Raw genomic sequence first — 26,572 nt, forward strand, 5'->3', positions numbered from 1 at the left:
TCCTTTAGTGAAGGAAATTTTACTTAATAATTCTAATATTCTATATCTACAGTAGCTAGATGTATGTCCACTAAGATCTCGTGCTACTAATGTTGTTGTAGGATTCGCCGTCCCTTTTTACAGAAATTATATACCGTGAGAGAGAGAGGGGGGGGGGGGGTATACTTTTGGTATAAAGCAAATGACTTATTCTTTAATAAAAATCTATGTACTTTGTTCATTTTATCAAAAACAACGACATACGAGATCTACCAGTTACACCTTTAACATTTAGGATGGACAGACAAATACATACGTATATATAAAGTAGCTATGCTATTAAAAATAAAAATGTCCAATCGCCAACAATATTTAAAAATCCACAAAATTATCAAATACTTTAATATATTTGATATTTCTTGTAACTAATTGCGCTAGTATTTAATAATCTGGAATTAATCTATGCGGAACAAAAAAAAATTAAACAGTGGCACTAACAAGCACAGATTTATACCGTTATCTGCATTTGGGATACAGTATTATTTCATCTAGAGCTATTATACAAACTATTCATCTCTTTATATATGAAAATAATTTAAATGTTATAGATCTAATTCATCAAAAGAACTATGCTTAAAAAGTGTTTTTAGCCAAAAAGCGATTCTAAATACTAAAGGAAAAAACTGCTATCACTTTTTATTGCTTTTTTTGTATGTTTGATATTGCGTGTGCGTATGTGAACTTGGTTGCGTTATTACATCACACACATACGCGTGACGCAAATCTTGAACAATGCGTAAAGAGGGAAAGAAGGAATAGCAGCATATATATATATGTTATACGCACGCGGTGTACTTAAACCATAAGCAGAAGGAGATAGCAATACCCTAGTAGTCGTCGTTTCTGTTGACGCCAGAGTCGGTTTGTGCGTTTGTACGTGTGCATTGTCAGTCGGGTGCATGGAATCACATGAACATGTGGTCGAGGAGCCACCCTGCATATATTTCTCTTTTTGCCATCATTGTTACTTCAGGAAACCATAGAAATAATAATAAAAACATGCCCCCATTTTAGTAGTGATATTAAAAAGTGAATAAATTATGAAAAAAAATAAATGCTTGTATGTGTGTTAAAAAAGGAGATATTTCTTTTAAAAAATGTTGTATTAAGGTATAAGGAAGATTAAAGATGCATAAAAATATTGTTTGCAAGATTATTGCAAAATATTGTGAAAAAGTGATTATGCTCAACATATCTGCTAGTGCAAGTTTTGAAAGCGCAGCTTCTCTGTAATTAAGATGTGTCTGCATGTATTCTTGTTCTGAAAATTGGGCACTTTGTCCATTATTGTGTTTTTCCAATTCTTATTGGAGCACCATTTAATGATCTTGAAGAAAAAAGTCTTTTGGCACTATCAAGAGTATATGCTCCATTTTTTCTGTTTCACAGTTAATGGTTCTTTTTATCTTTTAGTTTATTGTACTATGGATAAATTTGTCCATGCTATATGCATTTTTCATATTTTATAATATTAAGAAAAAAAGGAAATAATGTTTGAATTGGTGATTGGGTTCTTGGAATCTTGCACTTCTTATACAGCACAGTCAATTTTATCGACAGCAGACTGTCATTAAACGCCCCTATTTCTAACCTTCTGTGAGAGAGGAGGATGATGGGGTATAATCCTGGAATTTGAAGGTTTTTTTATAGTGCCTATAAAAAATGACGTCATACTGGCCTACAATTGGTCAATTAAAATGTATAATGGCCAGCCATTGGTAATTTAGTCTGTGTATTGACCTATCATTTGTCATTTGTATTGTATGACGTCATTTTTATAGACACTATAAAGAGCTTCTTGAATTTTCTTTTTCCTACTTTAACTAACAAAACATTCAAATTCTTTTCTGTTTATAATATTTGGACAGAAGAGTTCTTGATGTTTTTCTATCGATATAAAGGATTATTCCCATACTTTATAATCAGAATGCTTAAAGTAAGCTAAGAGGGGTGTATACTTAGTGGCAGGGGATGGTTATAAAAAAGCTTCCCTGGAATTGTAAATTGACGCGCGAAGTGCGAAGTTTTTTTAAAATTCCCCCTTAAGTTCAAGGGGTTTGTGATTTTTTCCCTGACACCTATTCGGCTGTATTTGGGAGGGTGTAGCATCTTGTTAAAGGGGGTGTAGGGGTTTGACACCTAGGTGGTGGGTGTATCCAATCCCATTAATTTTGCCAGAAGATAGATACAACCCCACTCTGTACGCCTCTTAGGTATTCATAAACTTCTAGAAAAGTGATATTTTCTGGATGGTGTCATACATGTTTCAATAAATCGAAAATGTCCATGTTTCTTACATAATCAAATAGTAACAGAAATTTATTAGTAGATTTCAGGAGTGTGGCTTTGAATCCTATTATTTTTTGGTGAATTATAACCGGTCCTGAGCAATTGTGAAAAATTAGGTTTCATATCGTTATGTTGACAATTTCATTTTGCTTTTTGTCAAGTGTCTATATAATATGATGCTATAAATCATATGATCAACCAGGCTATGTGAGAAATTTGGTTCATTTACTTATCCTCACATATATAAGTCTTGGGAGCTGGTGCTTGCGAACCGAAGTGGGCAACCTTCCCCCCCCCCCCCCACTAATAAGCCTAAAACAACGACTTTAAAAGGACTGTCATAATCTTATTGTAGAGAATTCTCGTTGCAAAACTAATTAAAAAGTTATGACCAACGGTATAGATGAACAATATTTTTTCTTTAATATAATTTGATACAGGCGCTATTGTCATAAACTTGATTAGTACCGTTAAATTCTATGAAAACTGTATTAAATTTTCCTTATGTTATTAAATAATGTGCATTTAACAGATAATATTAACTACAAGTAAAATGGAATAAGATAGTAACGTAACTTGAATAAAAATCGTTTGAGTATTTATAGTTTAAGTAAATTTTTTGTAAGGTTTTAGGCTATTTCTCACGACCCTTCCACTCTAAGCAAATGAATTAAACTTTAAACAGTGATATAATAATTTACAAATCAGTAAGGCAGGAATGCCTTTTTGAGGGGGTCAACCCCACCCCACCCAAAAAAAAATCAAGATATTACTTCATATCCTTTGAATTAAAACGTCTGAAGGAGATGCTTTTACTATTTGATTTCGTAAATCTCTTTTTGCCACCATATTTAAGAAAAATCTTCTGAAAACATGAAAAACATGTATATGTTTGTTGTTGTACATTTTTCGCACATCTTAAGATTATTATTGTGCTTCTTCAAACATTAACAACAATACAGATTAAAAAGTAACTACTTTTATACAGTAAGAGCTTATTAAGTAAGTATATTTTACTAAACATTTAAATTTTTTAAATTTTCCAACAAGCTAGAACGAGACGATATGCTGAAATTATAAAAGTTACACGGATAGTGACGTATGGAATGAAAAGACCATATAAATCTTGATTGAAACAAGGATGATGATATCCATTAGAACGAGGCTCAGCAAACAGACTGCCAGAAAACAAACATTAATTTTATTAAAATAATTAACATTCAAATTTGTAAAAACGAAATTTCCTTATAATTCTATCCCAAAATTACTGCAATGTTAGATGATTAATATGGACATACTTACATTTTATAACCTGATTGTAGAGATGCTTTGCTTATAACATTATGACAAATAATTCTAGGAATCTATATTACAAAAGTCTATAATCATAGGGACTTTCTGGTATCGATTAGAGAGTAGCTACGCTTTCTAAATTGTACCTAATACTTACAGGATTCATTATGCCAAGTTTTAAATAGATGGTATGATTCCCTAAACATAACTAAATGAACGAGCTGTTCTTAATGCAGAAAAGCTTTGCTTTGAAAAAAAGCTTTGTAAGTTGCTTAAATAATGAACCTAACATTGTAGCTTCAAATATAGATAGGACTATTTCATTAACTTGAAACTTACTCGAATTGCTGAATGGATCTTTTGGTGGAAGAATGACTCAGTTAACTTCCATTGACCAATCCAAATAATATCATTAATTTTAGAAGCAGCGGCGTGCACATGATTTTCCCAAGGGGTGTTATCCTAAAAGGGGGCCAAAAAAAGAAGCCTTTCAAATTTTTATTATAACAAGGATGACAACATCCATAAAAGCGAAGCACTGAAACTGTAGGAAAAACGGACATTAACACTTGTATAGTGTCTGAACTGAATAATCAAAATATAAAAGTATAAGATTCGAAGCAAAATTGTAAGTAAATTTGTTGAAAAACTGCTTGATACAGGATAATGTTTAAGGACATACTTACATCTTTAGGACTTGATTATATATTTGCTTCACTTAAAATATTGTTCTTTGTTGTCCCAGGAATCAATATACCAAAAATCAGATCAAACGGATAATTAGATCACATAAAAATTTGTTGTTAAAAAAGTAGAAAAATCAACATGTTTAAAATAGACGTACGGACATTCTGGTAATGATTATAGAGTTGCTACGCTTTCTAAATCGTACCTAATTACTACAGTAATCACCATGCAAAGTTTGAAATCGATAGGACAATTCTAACATGCCTAAATTAACGAATAAAAGCTATCCGTTACGGACGGACGGACGGACGGACGGACGGACCGACCCTAATTATAGAAAAGCTTCGCTTTTAAAAAGGGTGTTGACCCCCACCCCTTCCTCCCCTCTGCACGCTTATGGGGTTGAAAGTACTATTTTAATTGAATATTGTTGTAAAATTAAGTCCAGAAGGCAATATAGTCTATCTACCTATTAAAAATATGATATTATCCCCTTAGGTGATTGTAATAAGAAGTTGTGATTAACAGAGTAGTGTTTCTAAATGTCATTGACTCTAAGCTCTATGGCATAGGATAAGAATTTGTAAAAGAGGATGAAATCATCCATTAAGTCGAAGCCCAGCAAGTCAATAAGAAAAGGAAATAACAAACAAGGATGACAATATCTATGAAAGCGAAACATTTACAAACAAAGTGCTTTTAATATTAAAGAAATTGTTTAATACATTGCAATCAGATATTGTACAGACACCATGTAAAGTATTTGTAGCCCAATCGTCCGAAGAATCAATATTTTAAACATAATAGAAAGATGACCACAACATTAATTTAAAATTAATGCTAAAATATAAAAAAAAATTAACAGCTTAGAATGGACATGTTGACTTTAATGCGTTTTCTAACTTGTACCTAATTTCTAATTTTTACAGGAATCATGGAAGCTAGTAAAAGTGGCGGCACAGATTATGACGTCAAAAAAATTTACCTATGAGAGGCCACTATAAATTTTACCAGTGGTCAATTACTGTGTATACTGGCCTCTCATGGAAGCTAGTAAAAGTGGCGGCACCGATTATGACGTCAAAAAAAATTAACCTAAGAGAGGCCACTGTAAATTTTCACATTGGTCAATTACAGTGTATACTGGCCTCTCATTGGTTAATTTTTTGACGTCATATTCTGTGCCGCTACTTTTACTAGCTTCCATGATTCCTGTAACAATTGGGTACAAGTTAGAAAACGCATCAAAGTCAACATGTCCATTCTAAGCTGTTAATTTTTTACTAGCTTCGGAATCATGATGCTACTTTAAAAATTATTGATAAGGAATCCTTATAAAAAGTTTGAAATTGGTTGGATATAACTGTAAATGTAAGACCAGAGCTACCCGTTATGGACCTACGGGTACAGCCTAATTGTAGAAAAGCCTCGCTTAAAAAAATTATATGGAATGAAAAAATGCTTTGATTTCCAATAAGTAAATAGACGAATATATACATTATTTGGTTAAGAATCTATTTATCCGCCATTAGCGTATCTTTTCATATACTCTTACACCAAAATGAGCGAATCTAAAAATCATTAGACTTTTGTTCGTCTGTTCAAAAGATCTTAAAGTGTAACGTTGCAACTTGTTTATGTGAATTTATTGTATGTAATTCTCATATAAGGATGAAAAACTCCATAAAAGGGAAGTTCTGAAACCAAACAGTAGAAAAACCGAACATGAATACTTGAAGATTGTCAAAACATAAAATAAGCAGAATATTGATTTAAAGATAAACTAAAAATTATAATTATAATTGCGAAAATACAGGATTCTGTTTAATTACCTTTTTTATGACTTAATTATAGAGATGTTTCGCTTTAAATATTGTACTTTGTTGTTTTTGGAATCGAACCTAACTGTTATAGGAATAATCATCCAAAGTCTGATATAGATAGAACAATTCTAACATGCCTAAATTAACCAAAAGTTACATATCGACTGACGTACAGACCCCAATAATAGAAAAGCTTGGCCTATAAAAAAGGAAATATAAAAAAGGTTGGTTGACTGTTGGATTTTTGACCACGTAATTATAAACTTCAACTAGCAAGAGATTACTTTTGCAGCGAAGTTACTCTATGATTAAAATTTCCTCGACCTCAATATGTGTGTATAACTGACCGGCATTCATTTAATAATACCACCAATGTTTTTCGGGTCATGTAAAGGAAAAGAAGTTGAGGGTTTCGTCGTATTTTCACAGTAGCTTTTTAAGGTTATTTTAGGTTAGGTTAGGTTTGGTAATTGTTAGTTATTGCCCCGCAGGGTTAGAAAATATGCCCCACTGGGTTGGAGCCCACCCGCGGGGTCTAGATATAGGAAAAAAGCTACTGTGAAAATATGACGAAACCCGCAACTTCATTTACTTCAAATGATCCGTTTTTTCTATAAGGTAAATGCAACTTTCTTGGCTATCAGGAATAGGTAGAGCTTTGAAAGAAAATCGAATTCTGTAGATAAAATAACTATTTTCATGAAGGTTTGAATCTTCGCCTCTTTGACATCGATGTGCTACGTTCTGCACTTGAGTCGCAGGTCGAAGCAAAGGAAAAGATAGCATTTAAGTTTTAAAAAAAGAAATAGCTTATTAATCACGTCTAAGAAACGATGCTTTTGCGAACAAAAATAAAATAAAATGAAGAAATGGTGAAAGTAAAAAGAAGTGAGAATAAAGAACTTTGAAAATGCCACCAGAGGCCTCTTGTGAGTTTGTTATAATTATTATTTCTATGGTTACAATGACTGCTATAGGGGACCAGGCGGTCAGCTCATTTTTCTCTGATCCAATCCGCCGGTCAGCCTGCGCTTCCAGGTAATATCTACAATGTTTAATAGAATTTTTTTTAAAATTCATTAGTTGCTTCGCCCCCATTCTCTTGTAGAGTTAGGGGGAGGTCAGGTAAACAGCCTAAAACCACCCTAAAATATTTATAAAGACATTTTTCCCTAAAATAGTTGTAAACCTTCCATGGACCTATTAGAAGCTTTACTTTAAAGGGGAATCATAACCTTCCAGAAGTTCGAGAGATCTTAAGCTAAAGACAGACATCCTGTCTAATTATATCAGAATAGTATTGGCTGCGCTTCTAACATCTAGGTTCTCTAAAAAACTATTTCTTTATTTAATAGAACTATATAGGTTAGACTGTAATTCATTTTAGGTCACCAGCAGAGGATAAAATAAAAAAGATTATAAGGCTTTACTTTAATAAAAAGTGATCATGACTGACATAATATCGACATGTCGATAATATTATGTCATTATAACTACAAACATATGTTGACATAATAACGAGACAATTTTACAATGATGATGTTGTCATAAACACAGTTATACCCATAATTAGGGAAATCTTCTCAAAGAATTTCAGATGTCAATCTCAAGTGAAATTTAAGATATCAAAATGCAGGAGTTGTGATTTAACAATTTAATTTAACCTGAGATTAAAGAAATTTTTAAAATTTGGGACATACTATGTCATTGCTTGAAAGAAATATTTCTCTTGTAATTGTTTGTCAGAATCCTAGTCCCTTGTCCCTGGGCAAAATGTAAAGACCCTTAATATTAAAATAGTACGTACACTAAGATTTGTTATTGTACAACCAACTATTACAGTAAATGTTGCGTCGTTATTATTGCATCCACTGATTAATATGGGAATGTCCGTTTGTTCGCACGGCACAGAATCTGCAAACAAAATTGAATTGAAAGACTTCAAAACAGAATTACCTCAACTACAACGAATATAAAGATGTTATAAATATTATTGACAATACATGAAAAAAATATTAAATATATAACTTTTATTTATGGCGCAGTAATTTGTTCAATAGTATCTGTTATTTTGTTACTTTAGTTTAGCTTTTTTTTTGACATACCGCGCTTTTATTTTAGCTTGTTATTGCTGCGCTACTTGTGAATCTATTATTCCTTGTTGAAGTAACATGAAGAGAACATTGCCCTCTTTAAATCTTAGAAGAATAGAACTGTCATAAAAATGAAGGATTTACGGTTAGGTGGACACAAACATACACACACACACACACACATCTTTATTCTAACACACTTTTATAAATACACAAACACATTTCACACACAAACACACACACACAAACAAACATACACATTTCGTCTTAATGAGATAAATATACAATTAAATAGAAAAGTTGCATCAATAAAATAAGAATTAATTCATAAATCCTTTATTGTCATTATGAAATGAATTATTGCATTATATAATTTATTTAGTTACTTAAATTTTAAGTAAAATATTCCATTGCTATTATATTTTTATCTAGCAAAGATATGTACAGTGTATGAATCTTTTGATTTGCGCATGCAAAATGGGCATTAGGATATATTTTACACACACACACACTTCTTAGAGGCACACGAAGTATGACACAACAAAGAATGGAGTCATATATTTGTGTGTGTGTGTGTGTGTGCACAATTTGATAATTCACACTAGCAGTATATTAATTCCTTCCGCAATATTATAATCCCTCCTCCTCCCTCTCCTATGCTTTGCTATGCGGACTTGACATTCACAAGTTTTACACAATCACGGCTGCCATATTTTAGTGCTTTCTGTTGGCAACCATGAAATTTTATGCTTTTTCTTAAAAGTAAACGTTGTCTAAACTATTTTCATGGTTATACTGTTATATACATCCTTCTGATGATTTACTAACGCCATTTTGGTGCTTGACATATAAATCTTTTTGAACATTTTTCATGGATGCACAAGTAGGGGTGGGAGGTTAAGAAGTAATTACTCCCCCCCCCCAAAAAAAAAAGATTTTGTGGTTGCTGTAGCCACCAACAAGAAATTTAGAAATATATTAGATTCTAATTCCACCCCCTCACCACCACCATAAAATTGTTGCACTCTAAAGATTGGACACCTTAAAATATGGGTAAATTTTCTAAGAGCTTTTTGTCTTTGGAAACTTAAAAGTACTTTATCTAGGAGTTTGGGTGTTCCAAATACTAACAGTGTTCTTGATCCACTTCATGACAAAAACAGCATTCTCTGGAAAATACTGCAGGTTGCGAAAATTTGCAATACCTTTATGAACCTGACAAGTTGATGTGGCAACCCCAACTCTATGTACTGTGTGCAACCCTCTTATGTTTAAACTCAACAGAATAGCAAAAATTAAATGGTTATGCTATAATGGCAATATTTTCCGCAAATAAGCCTGATTTTTACTTTAGCATACATTTGAAATAAGTCATATTATTGAGTCATAAATATTCATTGCATTATGCCAGTTAAAACACCTTCCATTATAAATTCCTTAAATTTAACTTTTATATATATGACTTTTAAAGAGTTTATTTAGCTGCAACAAAACTAGCGATAAGTACAAAATTTAAATGTAATCTTTGCGAGAATGATTGAACACCAATGAAACATCCTACCACTGAAGTGCAGATGTATTTTGTCAAAATATGTAATATCCTTTCTAAGTAAGTAAACATGTCTTACTTAATATCTCAGAAACAGGCAAAGTTATCAAGACTTTCACTCAAAGTGCTTTGTAAAGCACAGAACCACCATCACCCATTTATTTTTAAAAATAAAGTGAACGTAAAAGGGGTAGGTTTTCGAGCACAGAACTTAGGTTATATTGGTTACTGGGCAGCCCAGCAGGTTTAGGGCACTACAAATCTAGGCCACATTTTGATTAGGCATAAGGGGCAAAAATTTCCCTCTTTAATTTTTAATTTATTTTAAAAATAAGGTAGAGGTAAAACAGCTTTTAATAACAAACAATTTAATTACAGTCAAGCTGAATTATAAGAAACTTCAGGTTGATATATTTGTTCTCATCGAGATGAAGGTCTTTCCTGCAAAGACTTAAGGTTTCCAGGTACAGAAAAAATACCAGAAAAAAATATTTAGTCATAAATGATTGAATCCAATAATACGAGTTACACAGTTTTTGGACAATATAATTTCTAATTGTGTGGGATGGGTGTTCACCCATTTAAAGCTCCCCCCCCCCCCTTGAACATCCCTGATTGAGTTAGTATTGGGACTAATCAAGGGATTGTTCATCAAGTCAAGACCAATTTTTTTGTTACTCTTTAAATACCTTCATCTTGCTCGATCAAGTCAACTGTTATAAGAGAATGGATGTATTATTATTACTTGGATTTTACACCAGATTATCATGTACTCTAAAAAAGTGAAACTTGTAGCTGGCTAAAATACAGTTGCCCGCCATCCTCCTCCTCTAACCCATCCCCCTCCCTTCTAATGGATGAGCTAACTGACCAATAAATGATGTCCATGTTAGCAAAGCAACCTAAATTGACGACAATTTTTACACGTACATTCTATATCTATTTATAAGAGTTAATTTAGGAAATAACTGAACTAGTCTAAATATAAATTTGACAGGTTGGCAAACAAAAAAGTTCATTTAAATATTATTCAAATACTTTTTAAATAAAAAAATGGATTTAACATTTTGCAGATACACAATTGTCTTTGCGGCTGAGACTAAAATTGCGCTGAGCTACTACAACTCCAAAGCTGCGCATTAACTCTTGTTTGCTAGGGAAATACTAGTGGTCGAGCCCCTTGAATTTAAGGGCTTTAAAATAAAAAAGGTTAAGAAAAGGTCAGAAAAAAAGCAAAAAACAATCCAATGATTTAAATTTAAGAATAAGACAGACAACTAATCCGTCACATATGTGAAGCTTCCCCAAAAAGGTAGAACACAATCAGCTCAATAGTTATTGAAATTTTAAGGTTCAAACAAAATACCTTACTACTTTATATAATAAAATAAATGCCTAAATATCAAAAACCCTTTTCTTAACATACTGCAGCAGATAAAGTTTTGAAAAAAAAATGGCCGCGGCTTCGTCAAAGTTGCACTTGCTCTACTGTAGCCTTTGATTTATGAGAAAGAAAAATTATTGTTTTATTCTCTTAAAGAAATATTTAGAAGAAAATTAAAGTACATTAGATCTTTAATGAAAAATACGGGTAGAAAAAAACATTATTTATTTGCTTTTCAATTCTTATGTAAAACCAAGTTAAAACCCCCAAGCAAACTTTTTTGGCGACCATCGTCATATAAAATGGTATAATTATGTTGTTACATGATGTAATAACATCAGGGACAATTTTGTTAATTAAAAGCGGAGCTTTTCCAATAAAAAAGAACAGTAAAATATATATGCAATTATATAATCAGAATTATAGAAAAGGGAGCTTATGACAGATACTATAAAAAATCATAGAATATGACATTTTAAAGAATGCAATATATTTAATTCTCAGGATTTTTAAATATCAAAAGTAAATTACAATGACGTAATAGCTGAATTATGATATCACGTATGGACGGAAGAGCGTACTGATATACAGTAATTATAGAGTAGCTGCGCTGTTAAAGATTAAAGCTATCAAAGCATGAACACAGTAAACATTTTATTTTTCTATCATAATATGTTCATTAGATACAGATGGAAATTATTTAATGTCAACTGTGTTCATTTTTTTTTATAAACTGTGGCTAATCATTACATAAGTTTATTTGTTAAGTGTTAATAGTTATTTCTCGCATCGTATTATAAACAGCTTTCCGCGGATATAGCATGTACAATTATAAGATTAAAACCAGTTTTTTAGCCCCGAGGTGCCGAAGGCACGGGCTAAAAAAACCTGGTTTTAATCTTATGTTTGTACATTTTTATATTCGTAGAAAGCTGGATATAATACGATGCTAGACATAGTTTTTTCGTATGGATGAGAACCGGTTCCTATCCACCGGATTCAAATAAATACGAGATATAGTTATTTCTCGTATCGTATTATAAACGGCTTTCCGCGGATATAGAATGTATATTCGTAGAAAACTGGTGTAATACGATGCTAGACATAGTTTTTTCGTATGGATGAGAACCGGTTCCTATCCACCGGATTCGAATGAATACGAGAAAAATTCTTCTTATATCTAGCCCCTTTGCTACTAGGCTGCTGGGGAAAGAGAGGGATAGGGAGGGTGGTTGAAAAATAGCTTGAACCATCCCAAACGTTTTCAAAGCTTTTATAAATTTAGACTTATGTAAATAATACCTGGCAATATTGTGTAAAGAGCTGTCTAGCTTTTTCCTTTAACCTTATATGTATGAAAGTAACAGGATGTCTATCTGTCTTCTGTACCGAAGGATCTCGTTAACCGCTGAACCAATATGGTTCTCCTTTACAGCGTAGCTTCTCATGGGGCGTAGCCACTAGTATAAGATAATGTAATGAATGTAAAGGAAACGGCGACCATCATATGGGTTCAGCGGCTACGGGAAGCGGTTTGAAACCTGAAGTAGTGCTTCACATTGCTCTCGGAAACTTTGAATTTACATTTTGTTCAAGATAAATGAACAAAATCTGTTTGCTCCAATGCTTATAACAAAGTCCCCTCCCGAATACAGATACCCCTTCCCCCATATTTTGAAATAAAGTAGTTTTTCTTTTATTGTAATTATTTTAAATAAGAAAATAAGCAGGGGGGGGGGGGGGGTGGAATCAATGCAAAATCGGCCACGTGTGGGAAAGCACCAAAATAATTAATTGTGTTTATATTTCAGTGGTGGTAACTGTGAGCCCGTGTTCAACTGTTTGATTTCTATGGGAATCGCCGCCTCATCCTGTGGGGGACTTTTTTCAGGTAACCGTATATTTAAAGTCAGATAACTTAAATTCAGCAACTTAATTTTTCTGTAAGAGGTGTAAGAGTTTAGATGGAAAATTAGAAAACTGGGTTTGGATGATACTGAATTTCTTTTCGTTCATATGTAGTAGATATGCATATCTGTTTTATAAATAGGTAGTACATCTTTTTTATTTTGTAAAGTTTACAGTTTCACGTTGATGTTGCTTGAATCGATTATTTCCTAAAAGAAAAATAAGAACTTCATTATTCCAGTTAAATTTTTCTGTGTGCTGGAACTGTAAATATAATAGTCTATTAAGCTGTCTTATATAACGATTTACACTATCCAACCCTTTAACCCATCCACTCCCCACCTACTGGAGAGTACTGACCAATAAAAGAGGGCAAAGTAAGACTAAATTAACGATCAAATTTCCCATATCAGAATATCCACGTATATTATTTTCATTCCAAAACCCATATACTTAAGTTTTTAAATTAAAATCTCCAACATAAAAATTGCATTTGTTAAATATTACCGCAGACTCAAAATAGCAAACATAAAAATATTATTTAGAAATATTATATTAGCCAATTATCCAAGTAAAGTTCTTATATTTAACATTTTTTATGGTTGTGTTTTTATATAATAAATTTATCACTTTAGAAGAGTAATTAATAACTACGAACATAATAATTATAAAACACACATAATTACACTCTCAATAATTACATATTTATTACAATAATTATAGGTAGTAATTTAAAAATTTTTTTTTTAAGTTTGTTGTTTGAAAGCGTCAACAGTTAATCGATTAATCAGTGATAACAGGAAAAATAATGATTACATTCAATTATGACAATATACAAGAAAACAGGTGTTTATATAGAAACTTTCGGCTACGCCCCTCTAGGGGCACTTGAGGAGAGGGGAGATGTATTCGATAACCCAATTTTTAATTTAGATTTAAAAAGAAAAAATAATTGAGTGGTACCCTAACCCAAAATAGTTATAAACCTTCCCAGGACCTATGAGAAGCTACCCAGCAAAAGAGAACCAGATCGGTTTAGCGGGTAGCGAGATCCTTTGGTACAATCAGAAAGACATCTAGTTTCCCTTGTCAGGTGTTGAATTCACCACCCAATGTTTAAAATAATTTTGTAAAATTTAATTGTTTTTTTTTGTTAATTACCATAGGTCACCTTAGGTTAGGTTATTTTGGGTAATTGGAAGTCCTGCCAGAGTAAGCACTCCCCAAATGGTTTGCAAAAGAAAAATACCTATATTTACTTTTTATTTAATTTTTGTTTGTTACTACCAAACTAAGCGCTTGGGTGAACCGGTCGTACGGAGTGTAAATAATTGTTTGTGTGAGTTGGCGCAGACATCATGACCATCTGAACAGAGTGCCCGGCCAGGCTACCCAGCAACAACCCACACACAGCAAGGTCATCAATGATCCTCACTGTGGCAGGAGACCGTCATCTAATAGGCGGGTCATAGATGGGTCAGACGCAGGTAGGAACTCATTTTTTTCACGCCCTAATCACTTTCTTTAGATAATCAAAGATATTACCCAATGCTATCAGAAAATCAAACTTATTACTAAAGTAGAAAATTTAATCTTTCTTACACTCTACTCTAGTCTGAAACAATCCGATTTTTTTGCTATTCTGTTAATTTGGGATATTTAATATCCAGACTACCGACAGGGCGCCTTGCAGATAAAACAAGGACGATTATGTTTGCCTCTGTAGCAAAGTTATATAAAATAAAAGATTAATGATAAGTTAATACGCAGAATGAATGAAAAAAAACCTTCCACGAATATTGCGGGTCAGCTGTGCGCGAAGCTTACCAATCTACCAATTGACCAAAGGATTCGCACAATTAATCTCTGTGTGCATCTGAATCCTTTAGAAAAAAAGGGAAAGAAAGTGAAATACAGATAGGAACACATAAAGAGTACCTTCTCAACAAACAAATTATCCGATATTTATGATATTTTTTTTTCTTCAGGATTTGGAACTTTTCCGTGGCAGGCTCTAGTGAGAATTGGAAAAGCCAAATGTGGTGGTGTTCTAGGCAATATTTATTTCTTCATTCTTTTATTTTTTTTAATCATTTAATTAATATTCTAAAATTTAATGGTTTTTTTTAATTGTACAATCTCAGGGCCTGGTCTTAAAATAAACCAATAAAGCAACCCTCTGTCAAAACTGGCATTCTATAGATATTCAATTTCAAGGGTTTATTCAAGCTTATACCAATTATAGCCTAATTTTTAAAAAATCACGAAACCTATACGTTGTTTTCTGCTGGTGTTCGGGGGCAACATATAGTAAGATTGACGACCTCTCCATTTTTCACTTTGGCTTTAATAAAAAAAATTGTTCAGATTTTTTGTGATTTGCTTTTATTCGAAAATCTTACTGCCGTTCTTCTGCAGACCCTCTGAAAAGAATTGCGGTATAAATTATAAAAATCAACGGAGCAAAAATTTTTAATTGAATGAGACTTTTATCAACTGAGATTTTCTGTAGAGATATGGAGAGAATCACTCGGTATAAAGTTGGTCCGTTACATTTTCTTTCAAAAATATTTTCTGACAAGCTATTGTTGTTTGTACATTTTAACACTATTGTTGTGTTCGTGTGTGTGTGTGTGTGTGTGTAGGTGTGTATGTATGAGTATTCAGTTAAATGTGTTAATCATCTTAAAAACATAATATAATTGGCTTCACCCCCATCCTTACATTACGGTCTAACAGTCGAGATTTTAAGGATAAGCACTCACACAAAGTTTATTTCACTCACAATTTTTTTTATAGAACAGCATCTATAGTTGACTTATAAAACAATAACTGTTCGATGGCTTAGCAGACGCAGCAGTGAATCCACACTTAGCCGCAGCTAGCTAGCAATTGTTTCATCTGAGAGCAGCAGCGTCTAGAAAGTAAACAACTCTAAACAGGCAACTTTTTTGGGTGGCTGCTGCATCCCTAATTATAGGAATACATATTTTGTGGATAGTTAGACTACTAGATAATAGTTATTTCTCGCATCGTATTATAAACGGCACCTCGGGGCTAAAAAAACTAGTTTTAATCTTATGACTGTACATTTCTATATTCGTAGAAAGCTGGATATAATACGATGCTAGAAATAGTTTTTTCGTATGGATGAGAACCGGTTCCTATCCACCGGATTCGAATGAATACGAGAAAAATACTTGTTTTATGTATCCTTTTTAACTGGAATTATAATAGTTATTTATCATATCGTATTATAAACAGATTTCCGTGGATATTAAGATGAAAAATTATAAGATTAACACCGAGGAGCCGAATATTGATTATATACATGATTTTTTCAGTATGGCTGAGAACAGGTTTTAATCCACTTGATGATATTAATCGGTTTTGAAGTCATACTGGAATAGTAATCAATATGCTTTGGTAAAATAGAATATTTTCTACAATTAGGATATGTCCGCCTACATATTCGTCCGTGCGTAATAAATCTTATAGTTAATTTAACAAAATAGTCCATTAATTTAAAATACTTAATGCCTGTAACGATAAAGTATAATAACGAAAGATTTCAACTATAAAGCCATAATCAAAAGGCAAATTTACACATATTTTCAAGTAAATCTAAGATAATACAATTAAGCATTTTACATTTTAAACAATATAACATCAACATTTATTTTTTCCAGTATGGCTTCGAAACCAAATAATATCCGGTGGATTAGAACCAGTTCTCAGCCATACTGAAAAATCATGTATAGCATCGAATTAAAGACAATTTTCCACAAATATTCAAATTAAAATCAATTTTATAATTTTTCAAATAAATTTCTCGAGACGCTGTCTATATATAATACGATGCAATAAGTGACTATTTTTCATTATATCCATACTTTTTTTGTTTTCGGTTTTCTGTTTGTTTAATTTGCTCTTATGACTGTTATCATCCTTGTTAATTTATATAAATTTGATTATAGTGTGGTAGTGTATATATTATGTTCTGTTAATGTTTAATTAGATTTATATTGATACAATCAGTAATACTAATATAATTAACATTCACGCTCATTATATAATCTAGTTATTTAGATTTAGTCTTTTTATTATCAATCTTTTTAGTGTTCTATGTTCTTCATTAAAAAAAATCATCATTTTCAAGTATGATAAAGTTAAATGTCCCCTTGATTTCTTTAATTTTTTTTGCACAGCCTCTGAAATCTTTTAAAATAAGAATTATTTTCTTTTGAATAAAGGCTGGGCCTCTAGCATCCAGGGCTATGTTCAACAAAAAGGAAGAGTGAGAGGACGGTAAAATAGCCTAAAACTATCCATTAATCTATGTGAGGCTTTCCTAAAATGAAAAACGCAATATGTTCAGTGGTAAGCTATACCTTATAACTGACAAACAATTGTAAGCCTTCCTAATATAATAGGACTAAATTTCCTTAAAAAAACTTAAGTTGAATTATACCCCTCCACGTAAGAACCATGATTAGATTAAGCTTCTTTGAAAACACTTGTCTGCATATTCATAATGTGAAGAAATGAAAACTGCCCAGTAAACCACCAGCACGTTATAACCGCCGGACATTGTGTGAAAAATAAAGAAAAACATACCATCAACGTCACCCTAGGAGAGTATCATATAGGTAATCATTTTTGTAGAGTAGCTTCGCTATGATTTATTCTGTCTGTCTGTTGTTTAACGTATGTTTTACAGAGCATATACAATAAGATATAAATATAAGTTTTCCGGAATTTTAATGTTAGGGGGAGATTTGAAATCTGCATCAAATTTTAAGGATTTTTTATAAAATTCGTTTTTTGTATAATTCTTTATCTAAAAGAGGAAATGCATTTTAAGTTAATTAATTTTGACTAATAGGATAGGTGGATTTTAAACTACCTGCGCTCTAATTGGTTGAATGATGTACGCCATCCAATCAGAGCGCAGATTTTTTAAATCCACCAATCACAGATGCCAAAATTAATTAACTTAAATTGCATTTCCGCTTTTAGATAAAGAATTATAGAAAAAACGAATTTTATAAAAAATCCTCAAAATTGATGCAGATTTCAAATCTCCCCCTAACTTTAAAATTCCGGAAAACTTATATATCTTAATATACAATAGTAGACTAGATGGTAAAAATAATCCTGTAATTAGTTGACCAAGCCTAACTAAAAGAGGGTATCCAACTTAATTGTAACAGTAATCACCATGGCAAGCTTAAAATCGATAGGACAATTCTAAATTTAAATTGGCGATAAAAGATGACCCTTACTCTTATTATAGAAAAGCTTCGCTTTTAAATTATTAATATCTAACTTTCTCTGATTTAATTCTTTCTGATTTACATACGTCCCAATCTTTATTATATTATATTTATGCTTGTGATATAATAAAATGATTATCAATTACATACATAATAAAGTAAATCATGGCATGGTCCAATCTTTTCATTTGATTAGCGGTTCATTTCAGTTATTTTCTCAATAAGTATTGCGTCTGTACGCTTTTGTGTGTGTGTGTGTGTGTGTGTGTGTGTGTGTGTGTGTATGCGTATGTTTGTTTGTGTGTGAGTCACTGTGTTCGTTTGTTTGTTTGTAAATTACAATTTGATATGAATTGAAACGGTAGCCGAGTAAACGATCTTGCTAATTTGTTATTTAACTTTTGATTAATGACTTCTTCTCTTAACTTAATTGACTTGGAGACAAAGGTATATCAATTAAATGCTTTTTTTGCTTCAAATTTAAAAATTAATTTATAATTTTGAATTACAGCTGTTCACTATTTATCATTTTCTATGATCTATTACGTAAAAAGGGTATTTCAGGGACTTTTATTAGTTATTCTTTAAAATGTATCTTTTAGTGTTTTGATGCTTGGTCATTATGCGATTTTTCTTTATCCGCATTTAAGTCAGTGTTGTATGAGTTTTGGATTATATTCAATACAAAATTTTGTTGAGCAGCTTTTTAAAAAGATACTTTAACTTTATTACTATTATGTTATTTTTTTAATTAGATTTCCAAAATTATCTATACATTTAGAAATAAACATGTAGATTTTAAATACTCCACCCCAAATCTTGTTAGAATTTTTAAAAATACTTAAAAGCCAATATTTCCCTGTTAATATTCTTACAGGTGAGAATCTTGCAGCAGTTGAGTTCTTACCAAGTTCAACATACAATATTGAAGAGTATGCTGTGCATCCACATTTTCAATTTAGTCCAGCAGCTGACAGGTACGCATTTATATGGTAGACGGGTCCAGCTTGGAAGTGCCTTTAGATTGGAAATACTGATTGAGAGAGTATTTCTCAGAGGTTATTTAGACTAGCAAAAAAGTTTTAGGCAAAACGGATTTATTCAGTGGGGTGAAAAACACTTTGTCTTGGGGGGGGGGGGGATTGATTGAATATTTTGATTTTCTATAAAAATTCTAAATCAGGGAGTTTTAAGGGGATTGGGTTACTTGATTTTAGGCTTCTTCTTATCTCTATTGACTGGAGTTGATAGTAACTAAAAATTCATCATGCAAAAATAACTACAGAAAATATACCTTTTCACCACCTTTTTTTTGAGAAGGGATAGGGTACAGGATCTCAACAGAAGGAAAGTTTCCCCTTTTTTTGAAAGTGGGGGAAACGCACATTTTTTATGTAAAATGACCAATTTATATATTGTTTTAAAAATTGTATAAAACCACCAACCACCAAATTTTTGTCATCCCTTTAAATCAAAATCAAGGGTAGGGTATTTTACACAACAAGATTGGTTTTATTTTATTTTTAAGGGAATGTACAGTTGTGTGAGCTTTAAGGCAAATTGATGTATATTGCCAGAAAAAAACCCAAAACTTTTAAATAAGGGAAATCACACAAAAAAATATCCTGTGTACACAAAATAACTGTTTGTTATAAGATAAGTGTTGGATGGTTTCAAATGTTTTTACCGAAACAACAACATAATATACTTTGTAATAATCAATTGGTAGAAATTATTTAAAATAGCACGCAGCCACTGGATTTGTGTATCATAGTCTTTGGCCAATCTAGCATGTATATGTATATGTTGCTGTGTTGAGGTTCTTGATTTGCCTATCGAGTATTGAGCCCCTTATTTTAAAAAATGGAATTAATGGGGTATATTTTTTCTATAACCCAGTAGATCTATACCCACGGTGATCTCACTCTTGGGCTGCCAAGTAGCTAAGAATATTTTCAATTTATTTCAAAATAAGTAGGATTCTGTGTTCGACTAGGCACTTTGAGGGAAACCGCCAATTATCTTGTTTTGTAGGTATGATGTGGCTGTGTTGAGGTTGGAGAGACCTGTGTACTATGAGCCTCACATTGCTCCTATTTGTCTTCCAAGGGCAGGATTGGATCCAGAGGTTAGTTTCATCAAAGTCATTTTTACAACACCCATATCATGATTTAAATAAATATATTAAGGTCTAACCCCTCTGAATTAAACAAGATTGATCAGTAGGTGCAGTCAATATTTTTTATTCCTTGGAATGATATTGCAGAAACTTTATTAAAGACAGTTAAATAATAATTCATAATTAAAAAAATATTTTATTATATCAAATTGATATTAAATCACACTTTTCTTTCATCTTATCTTCCCCAATTAAGAATGTCTTATACCAGCTTTCGTCTGCTAAATTTTAAAAACAATGATATAAAATATAAATCACCAGGGATAAATGTATGAAGAAAAAAGGATTAAAATATATTTCTGTAAAATTACAATCTTTGAGGAAAGCTAATTCATACTGCAAAATTATTAAAGTGAAAAAATTAAAGATTTACCTTAGCCTTTATTCCTGGTTCATTTATAAACAATATAGTTATTTTGAGATGAACTCCAATTTAGTTTCCGAAAGTGTACCTAGCGTCCGCGTCCTATCTCGAAATTTGCTATTAGCTAAAAAAGCTTCAAACTTCCAAAAAAAATTAAAATTTTAAACATTAAAATTTTGAATGTATAATGTATACATCGCTTTGTTTTCACAAATTTCCGGAGTAGCTGAAAAAAGGGTCTGCAATAATTGGGTTATCTGCTGTACACTTTAGGAAACTAGGGCTAGAATAGGAAATCCATTTGGAGCTGATCTATTTTGATGTAATATTATTAGAAGCGAAGCTACTCTATAATTCACTTTGTCTGTCCGTCAGTCAGTCAGTAACGCTATGGGGGAAACGTGATTTTCTCGGCTTCTATTAGAGATAGACAGCTGAAATTTTTAGTGAAGATTACTATGACATGTGCGCATCTAATCTATACATTATTTTGTCCATCTGTCTACTAAATGGGGTGCTAGATCGATTCCTAGATTTTTACTTTTTTGCAATTTTCTCAATTCCTGTTTAAGATGAATGGCTGGAAATTTCAGGTATTAAATAAATTCAAATTCTACATATTTCCATCAAGTTTTATTAAGATGCCTTTATTGGTTGGGGTGCTAGATCGATTCCTAGATTTTTAGGTTTTCTTGATTTTTTCGATTCCTATACAATGTAGACAGCTGAAAATTTCAGGGATTGAATAAGTTTAAACTCTACATATTTCCATCAAGTTTTATTACGATACCCTTATTAGTTGGGGTGCTAGATCGATTCCTAGTTTTTAAAGTTTTTGTAAATTTCTTAACTCCTGTTCAAGATAAACGGGTGGAATTTTAAAAGGTTTCGTGATTTTTATTATTGAAGTTTTTTATAAATAAACTCTATAGATCATTTTCCCCAGATGTCTATTCATAATTTTTGAGCTTCGCTACTTATGGATGTTGTCATCCTTGTTTTTTTGTATTTAGTATAATTTTTTTTGAAAGTTATTGAATATGAGACTAATTGTAGAACACGTTTTAACCTACATTAATTTTTTTTTATTTAAATATTTCTTTCTTTATTGGCGACAATTTCTAAAACGTAGATTTGTCGCAGTTTTTCGTTATTTGTATTCTAATAAGACCTAAAGCTAATGTTTTAGTACAACTTATTACAAAAATTATTAGATTTAAAAACCCGATGTTTTTAGGCGTTTCATATTGAGAAAATACACTTTTAATAAATCCTTATTTGTATAAGGTAACTTCTGCATTTTTATTGATTTTAATGAAAATTGACTTTTCTTATTGATCAGGACTGGTGTGAAAATGTAAACTGACCAAGCTCAATTTGCTTGATTCACTTCATTAAGAGATGCGATTGATAATGAAGATTTTTGTTGAAATATATTTCGTTATAAAGTAGTAGTAGTTACTAATTTAAATGTTATGGTTGAGATAGATTTATAACTGTTGAAAATGTAAAAAGTGTTTTAAAATTTAGTAAAAGAAATAATTAATACCTAGATATCAAAAGTGTACATTATTTAGGCTGGCACAATAGCATATGCAGCAGGCTGGGGTGCCATCATACCTGACGAGAAACTTGGACCACTGGCCTTCCTCGTACCCAAGGAACAAAAACGGCCCAAGGTGCTGCAGGTCGTGGATGTGCCATTGATAGAAAACCAGGAATGTGAAAACTTGCACAAGAAGCGAGGGATAAATGTCGTCTTGTATCCAGAGATGTTGTGTGCAGGGTATGCCTATGGAGGGAAGGATTCGTGCAAGGGAGATAGTGGAGGCCCGCTGATGGTCAGACAGAAGGATGGAAGGTGGGTGCTGGTGGGGCTGGTTTCTGCTGGCTTCAGTTGTGGACAACCGGGACAGCCGGGAATTTATCACAGGTAATAAAAAGATAAGAAACTATAAATAACATTTTTGAATTTTTCTTTTTAAATGGACATTTTGATTTTTTTAAAAATACCTTGCTAATAAGTAAAAATATTTTTTCCTACAGAAAAACAGACATTTTATTAAATTTTCATATTATTTTTATATTTAGAATATCTCACACAGCCGCCTGGATATCTTTTCTTGTAAATGGAGGTTTTCAACCTGGGAGAGGATAAACTAATTTCTCGTATTCATTCGAATCCGGTGGATAGGAACCGGTTCTCATCCATACGAAAAAACTATGTCTAGCATCGTTTTATATCCAGTTTTCTACGAATAAAGAAATGTACAATCATAAGATTAAAACCAGTTTTTTAGCCGGTGCCTCCGGCACCTCGGGGCTAAAAAAACTAGTTTTAATCCTATAATTGTACATTCTATATCCGCGGAAAGCCGTTTATAATACGATACGAGAAATAACTATTCTTAGTTAAACTTTATTTTAATAATGTATTTTAAAATACTCTCAGCCATTATCTTACTCTTATCATAAAAGAAAAATGGATCAAATTAAAATTCGTCATTTGTATGTTTTAATATAAATGATAGAATTCGAAGGGCATTATTTTAATATTGTAAATTTAAATTTATGAGCATTATGATATAAAATCAAATTTTATACTGTTGGGGCATTTTTTGAAATAGAGCTTTCATAAGCTATAAGTTATTTTTTGTTATTAATTTGTCTTATTTATTTATGTTAATATGTTATGTTTTACCATAAGCTTATTCTTAATTTAAATATTTATTTAAATTTCAATCTATTATATTTATCCAAAGACACAACTTGTAAAATATATAAATATTCGAAAATATTTTTTGCCAGTGTCATTTCTGGTGTTTATATCAAACCTAACCCTAAAAAACTCTTATTCGTGATTTGGGCTATCAATTGAACTAGTCAAAAATATATAAAACTTACCAGCACACCATCATAAATGTAAAAATATCATGCACATTATTGTAAAATATTAGTGAAAATTATCTTTTCCGTAGTTTAATATGGATGTTTTAAAATCAATGTATAAAGTAAGGCATTATTTTTATGTCATTTTTATTACATTTTGGTGGAAACTATAACACACCATTATTAAAAATTTGTATTTATATAAAAATTGTAAATAATTATTAGAAGCTTTTTATAGTGCCGATAAAAATGAAGTTGTACTGGCCTACCAATGGTCATTAAAAAGTATATTGGCCTGTCATTTGTAATTTAGTCTGTGTATCCGGCATATAATTTTTCATTTGTATTGTATGACGACATTTTTTATATGCACTACAAAGAGCTTCAATGATTAGCTATTGAATTGCAACACAAATCAATATCAACTTGTCTTCCTATGTGTATACAGTTTTTCATTTGGAACTTTTTTACCATTGAAAAAACTAAATTTAAAATTTTTTAAGGTATATTTTCAGATTTATGTAACGGTTTTGATTTATATTGTTTTGTTTTTGTTAACATGCTTTTTAGTTTTTTTTCTATTGTAAATACTACAATTCAGCTAATGAACTGTCACTGGAAATATAGAGAGAGTAATTTTAAAAATTTTAGTCGAATATTTACCTAAAATCACCAAGTTTGTGCTTAAATAAAAGGAAATATATACCTACCTTGATAAGGGATGAGTTATACATGTTTTCCTTCATTGACTTCCACAGCTAGAAACCTGGCAGCAAGGACGTCCAAGATTTTTTTGAGGAAGTAATCTAATGACTTTGGAGTGTGGTAAAATGAAAGGTTTGATGGGGGTAGCAACCCCTCCACTTCCCTCTAGTTCTGGAAGTCTACGCCTGGCAGGAATGGATAATATTTCTGTTTACTATCATTATTATAGGAGGACATAAGAGCCTTATCGATAATGCTTTCAATTAATAAAAATATTTTAGGGGTAACCAACACAAAAAGAAGTTTTTATTTAAACACCCTTTATAATTATGACGTCAAAAACTTGTTGAAAAACATCTTGATTATTGGAAGAAATTAGTTATAATTAAATGTACTAGATTTCTCTTATAATAAAATATTAAAATTTTTATTTTCATAGAATACGCTCTCTATACACACAGTACGTGTTTCATTAGCTCTACTGAACCTTGTTATTATGCTAAATTCAGTCCTTAGCAGCGCAGCTCTTAGAAACTACCTTATCCTAAATATCAGCGCTCGGCAGCCGCGCTTCAGCCGCCTGTAAGTCTCAGGAAAATCAACTTTTTACAAAAAATCGGAATCTGACCCAAATATGGCAATAAAAAAATATCCAAATGGGTTTAAATTTGAGGCTTAGTTACGGATGTCGCACGGCTGCCGAGCCCTGCTAAAAATACTTTATGATTATTTGTTAGAAAAAGCTTTATTTTAAAGTCGGATAAATTTAATTTAATTTAAGGAATAAAATGAAATATAAATGAAATATTACTTTTTATTTTATTAAATGTTCTATTAATTTACATTGTTTTAAAAATAATACATAAGGTACATAAAATGTTCAGTTTGACTAAGCTTTATTTGTCGTTTTTGGAGGTTTATCAAAGGTTTTTTAGAAGCAAGAAGTCCAAACAGTGTTTACGGTTTTTTTTCTGGTTAGGGAATGCGCGAAGTGCAAAAGTGTCTAAAAATCAGCCATGTGACATCATTAAAAAAAATAGGGATTATCTATCTCTTTTTTAGGGGTTTTCTTTCTTACTTCTCCTCTCTCATCCCTAATTTTTATGACGTCACAGGGGGTGATTTTTTGGAACTTAATAAGGCTTCCTTAACATTTTTGATACTCAAAATATAGGGGGTGTCATTCAGACAACAAGAGGGAGGTTATATTAATGCCAGGGATGGATACACTCCACAAGGTGTCCAAGGTGAATTGACGTGCAAATTGTTTTCCCAACTGCCGACAAATAGTTTTTCTTCAGATAAAACATCCCTTCCTATATACATAGTTTAATCATAGTTTATTAATAATGTAAATATTCATAACAGTAAACACAAATTTTCACAGTAAAACCTTTCTTTACAATATCTTGAAAATTACAAGCATACACATAATCAAAGGAAATTAGCTCCTTTTGAATTTCTTACTTCTTTCCCTGTTTAAAAGAAAGTTTATTGTAATAAGAATATTTCTCCGTTTGATTGTTGATTTATACCAGTGCAACAGACACCCACAGAAATCACACAGTTAAGCAATTCAGCAAATCTTAAGCAACTTAATAAGCTGCACAGTTTATAATAAGATGTAGTGTCGGCGAACACAGTAATAGTGTCTGACTGATTATGACGTAACAAAAAAAATTAGCCAATGAGAGGCCACTATAAATTTTACCGTTGGTCAATAACGGCCTCTCATTGGCTAATTTTTTTTGTTACGTCATAATCAGTCAGACACTATTACTGTGTTAGTGTCGGCCACGCAGCTCTCTGAGCCACTTGCAATGCCTCACTCTCAGTCACTGCCTCCCTCGTCCACAGGGCTTTTTAGAAGCTGGAGTCGAAGTCGCAACAAACTTCGTGGTTTTAGAAAGATGGGCAGTCTAACTGCAGCCACCCAACTTTTTGCCCCAGCCAGAGCCACAGCAACAATTTGTCTACATTTTTAGTCGTATCTACGTGGCTGAAGGCGCGGCTGCCGACCCCTGATTTATACCTTATTCTTCAAAAAGCCTTTTTTGTTGAAAATCACTCAACCTTTGTTCAAATAAAATATAA

The 26,572-nt window shown here is 31.9% G+C and overlaps 1 protein-coding gene across 2 annotated transcripts; it reads left to right on the forward strand.

Annotated features, from left to right (window-relative positions):
* The first annotated feature begins 859 nt into the window (after positions 1–859).
* LOC145315893 (serine protease 33-like) lies at positions 860–25,288 on the forward strand. Of its 2 annotated transcripts, none has more exons than XM_080156031.1 (11): positions 860–1,010; positions 7,107–7,169; positions 12,969–13,048; positions 13,817–13,863; positions 14,408–14,552; positions 15,054–15,119; positions 17,625–17,714; positions 19,219–19,318; positions 20,376–20,469; positions 22,462–22,817; positions 22,976–25,288. In XM_080156031.1, the coding sequence occupies exons 1-11, from the start codon at positions 949–951 to the stop codon at positions 23,040–23,042; spliced, it is 1,170 nt and encodes a 389-aa protein (XP_080012157.1). In that variant the 5' UTR covers positions 860–948; the 3' UTR covers positions 23,043–25,288. The 2 variants fall into 2 exon arrangements, with proteins under 2 accessions (XP_080012157.1, XP_080012158.1); XM_080156032.1 differs by having other exon boundaries at positions 861–1,010; positions 13,817–13,862; positions 14,416–14,552.
* The last annotated feature ends 1,284 nt before the right edge of the window (positions 25,289–26,572 follow it).

This window comes from Acartia tonsa, chromosome 4 (genome assembly GCF_053477335.1).
Source record: "Acartia tonsa isolate MP-2025a chromosome 4, ASM5347733v1, whole genome shotgun sequence".
Lineage (NCBI taxonomy): Eukaryota > Metazoa > Arthropoda > Copepoda > Calanoida > Acartiidae > Acartia > Acartia tonsa.

Excerpts from the sequence above, each read along its gene's own strand:
- LOC145315893 (XM_080156031.1), top strand. The coding sequence starts at position 949 with ATGAACATGTGGTCGAGGAGCCACCCTGCATATATTTCTCTTTTTGCC. Across the intron at positions 15,120-17,624 it reads CAAATGTGGTGGTGTTCTAG|TAAACCACCAGCACGTTATA; the intron begins GCAATATTTATT and ends AAAACTGCCCAG. Across the intron at positions 19,319-20,375 it reads TTTAGTCCAGCAGCTGACAG|GTATGATGTGGCTGTGTTGA; the intron begins GTACGCATTTAT and ends CTTGTTTTGTAG.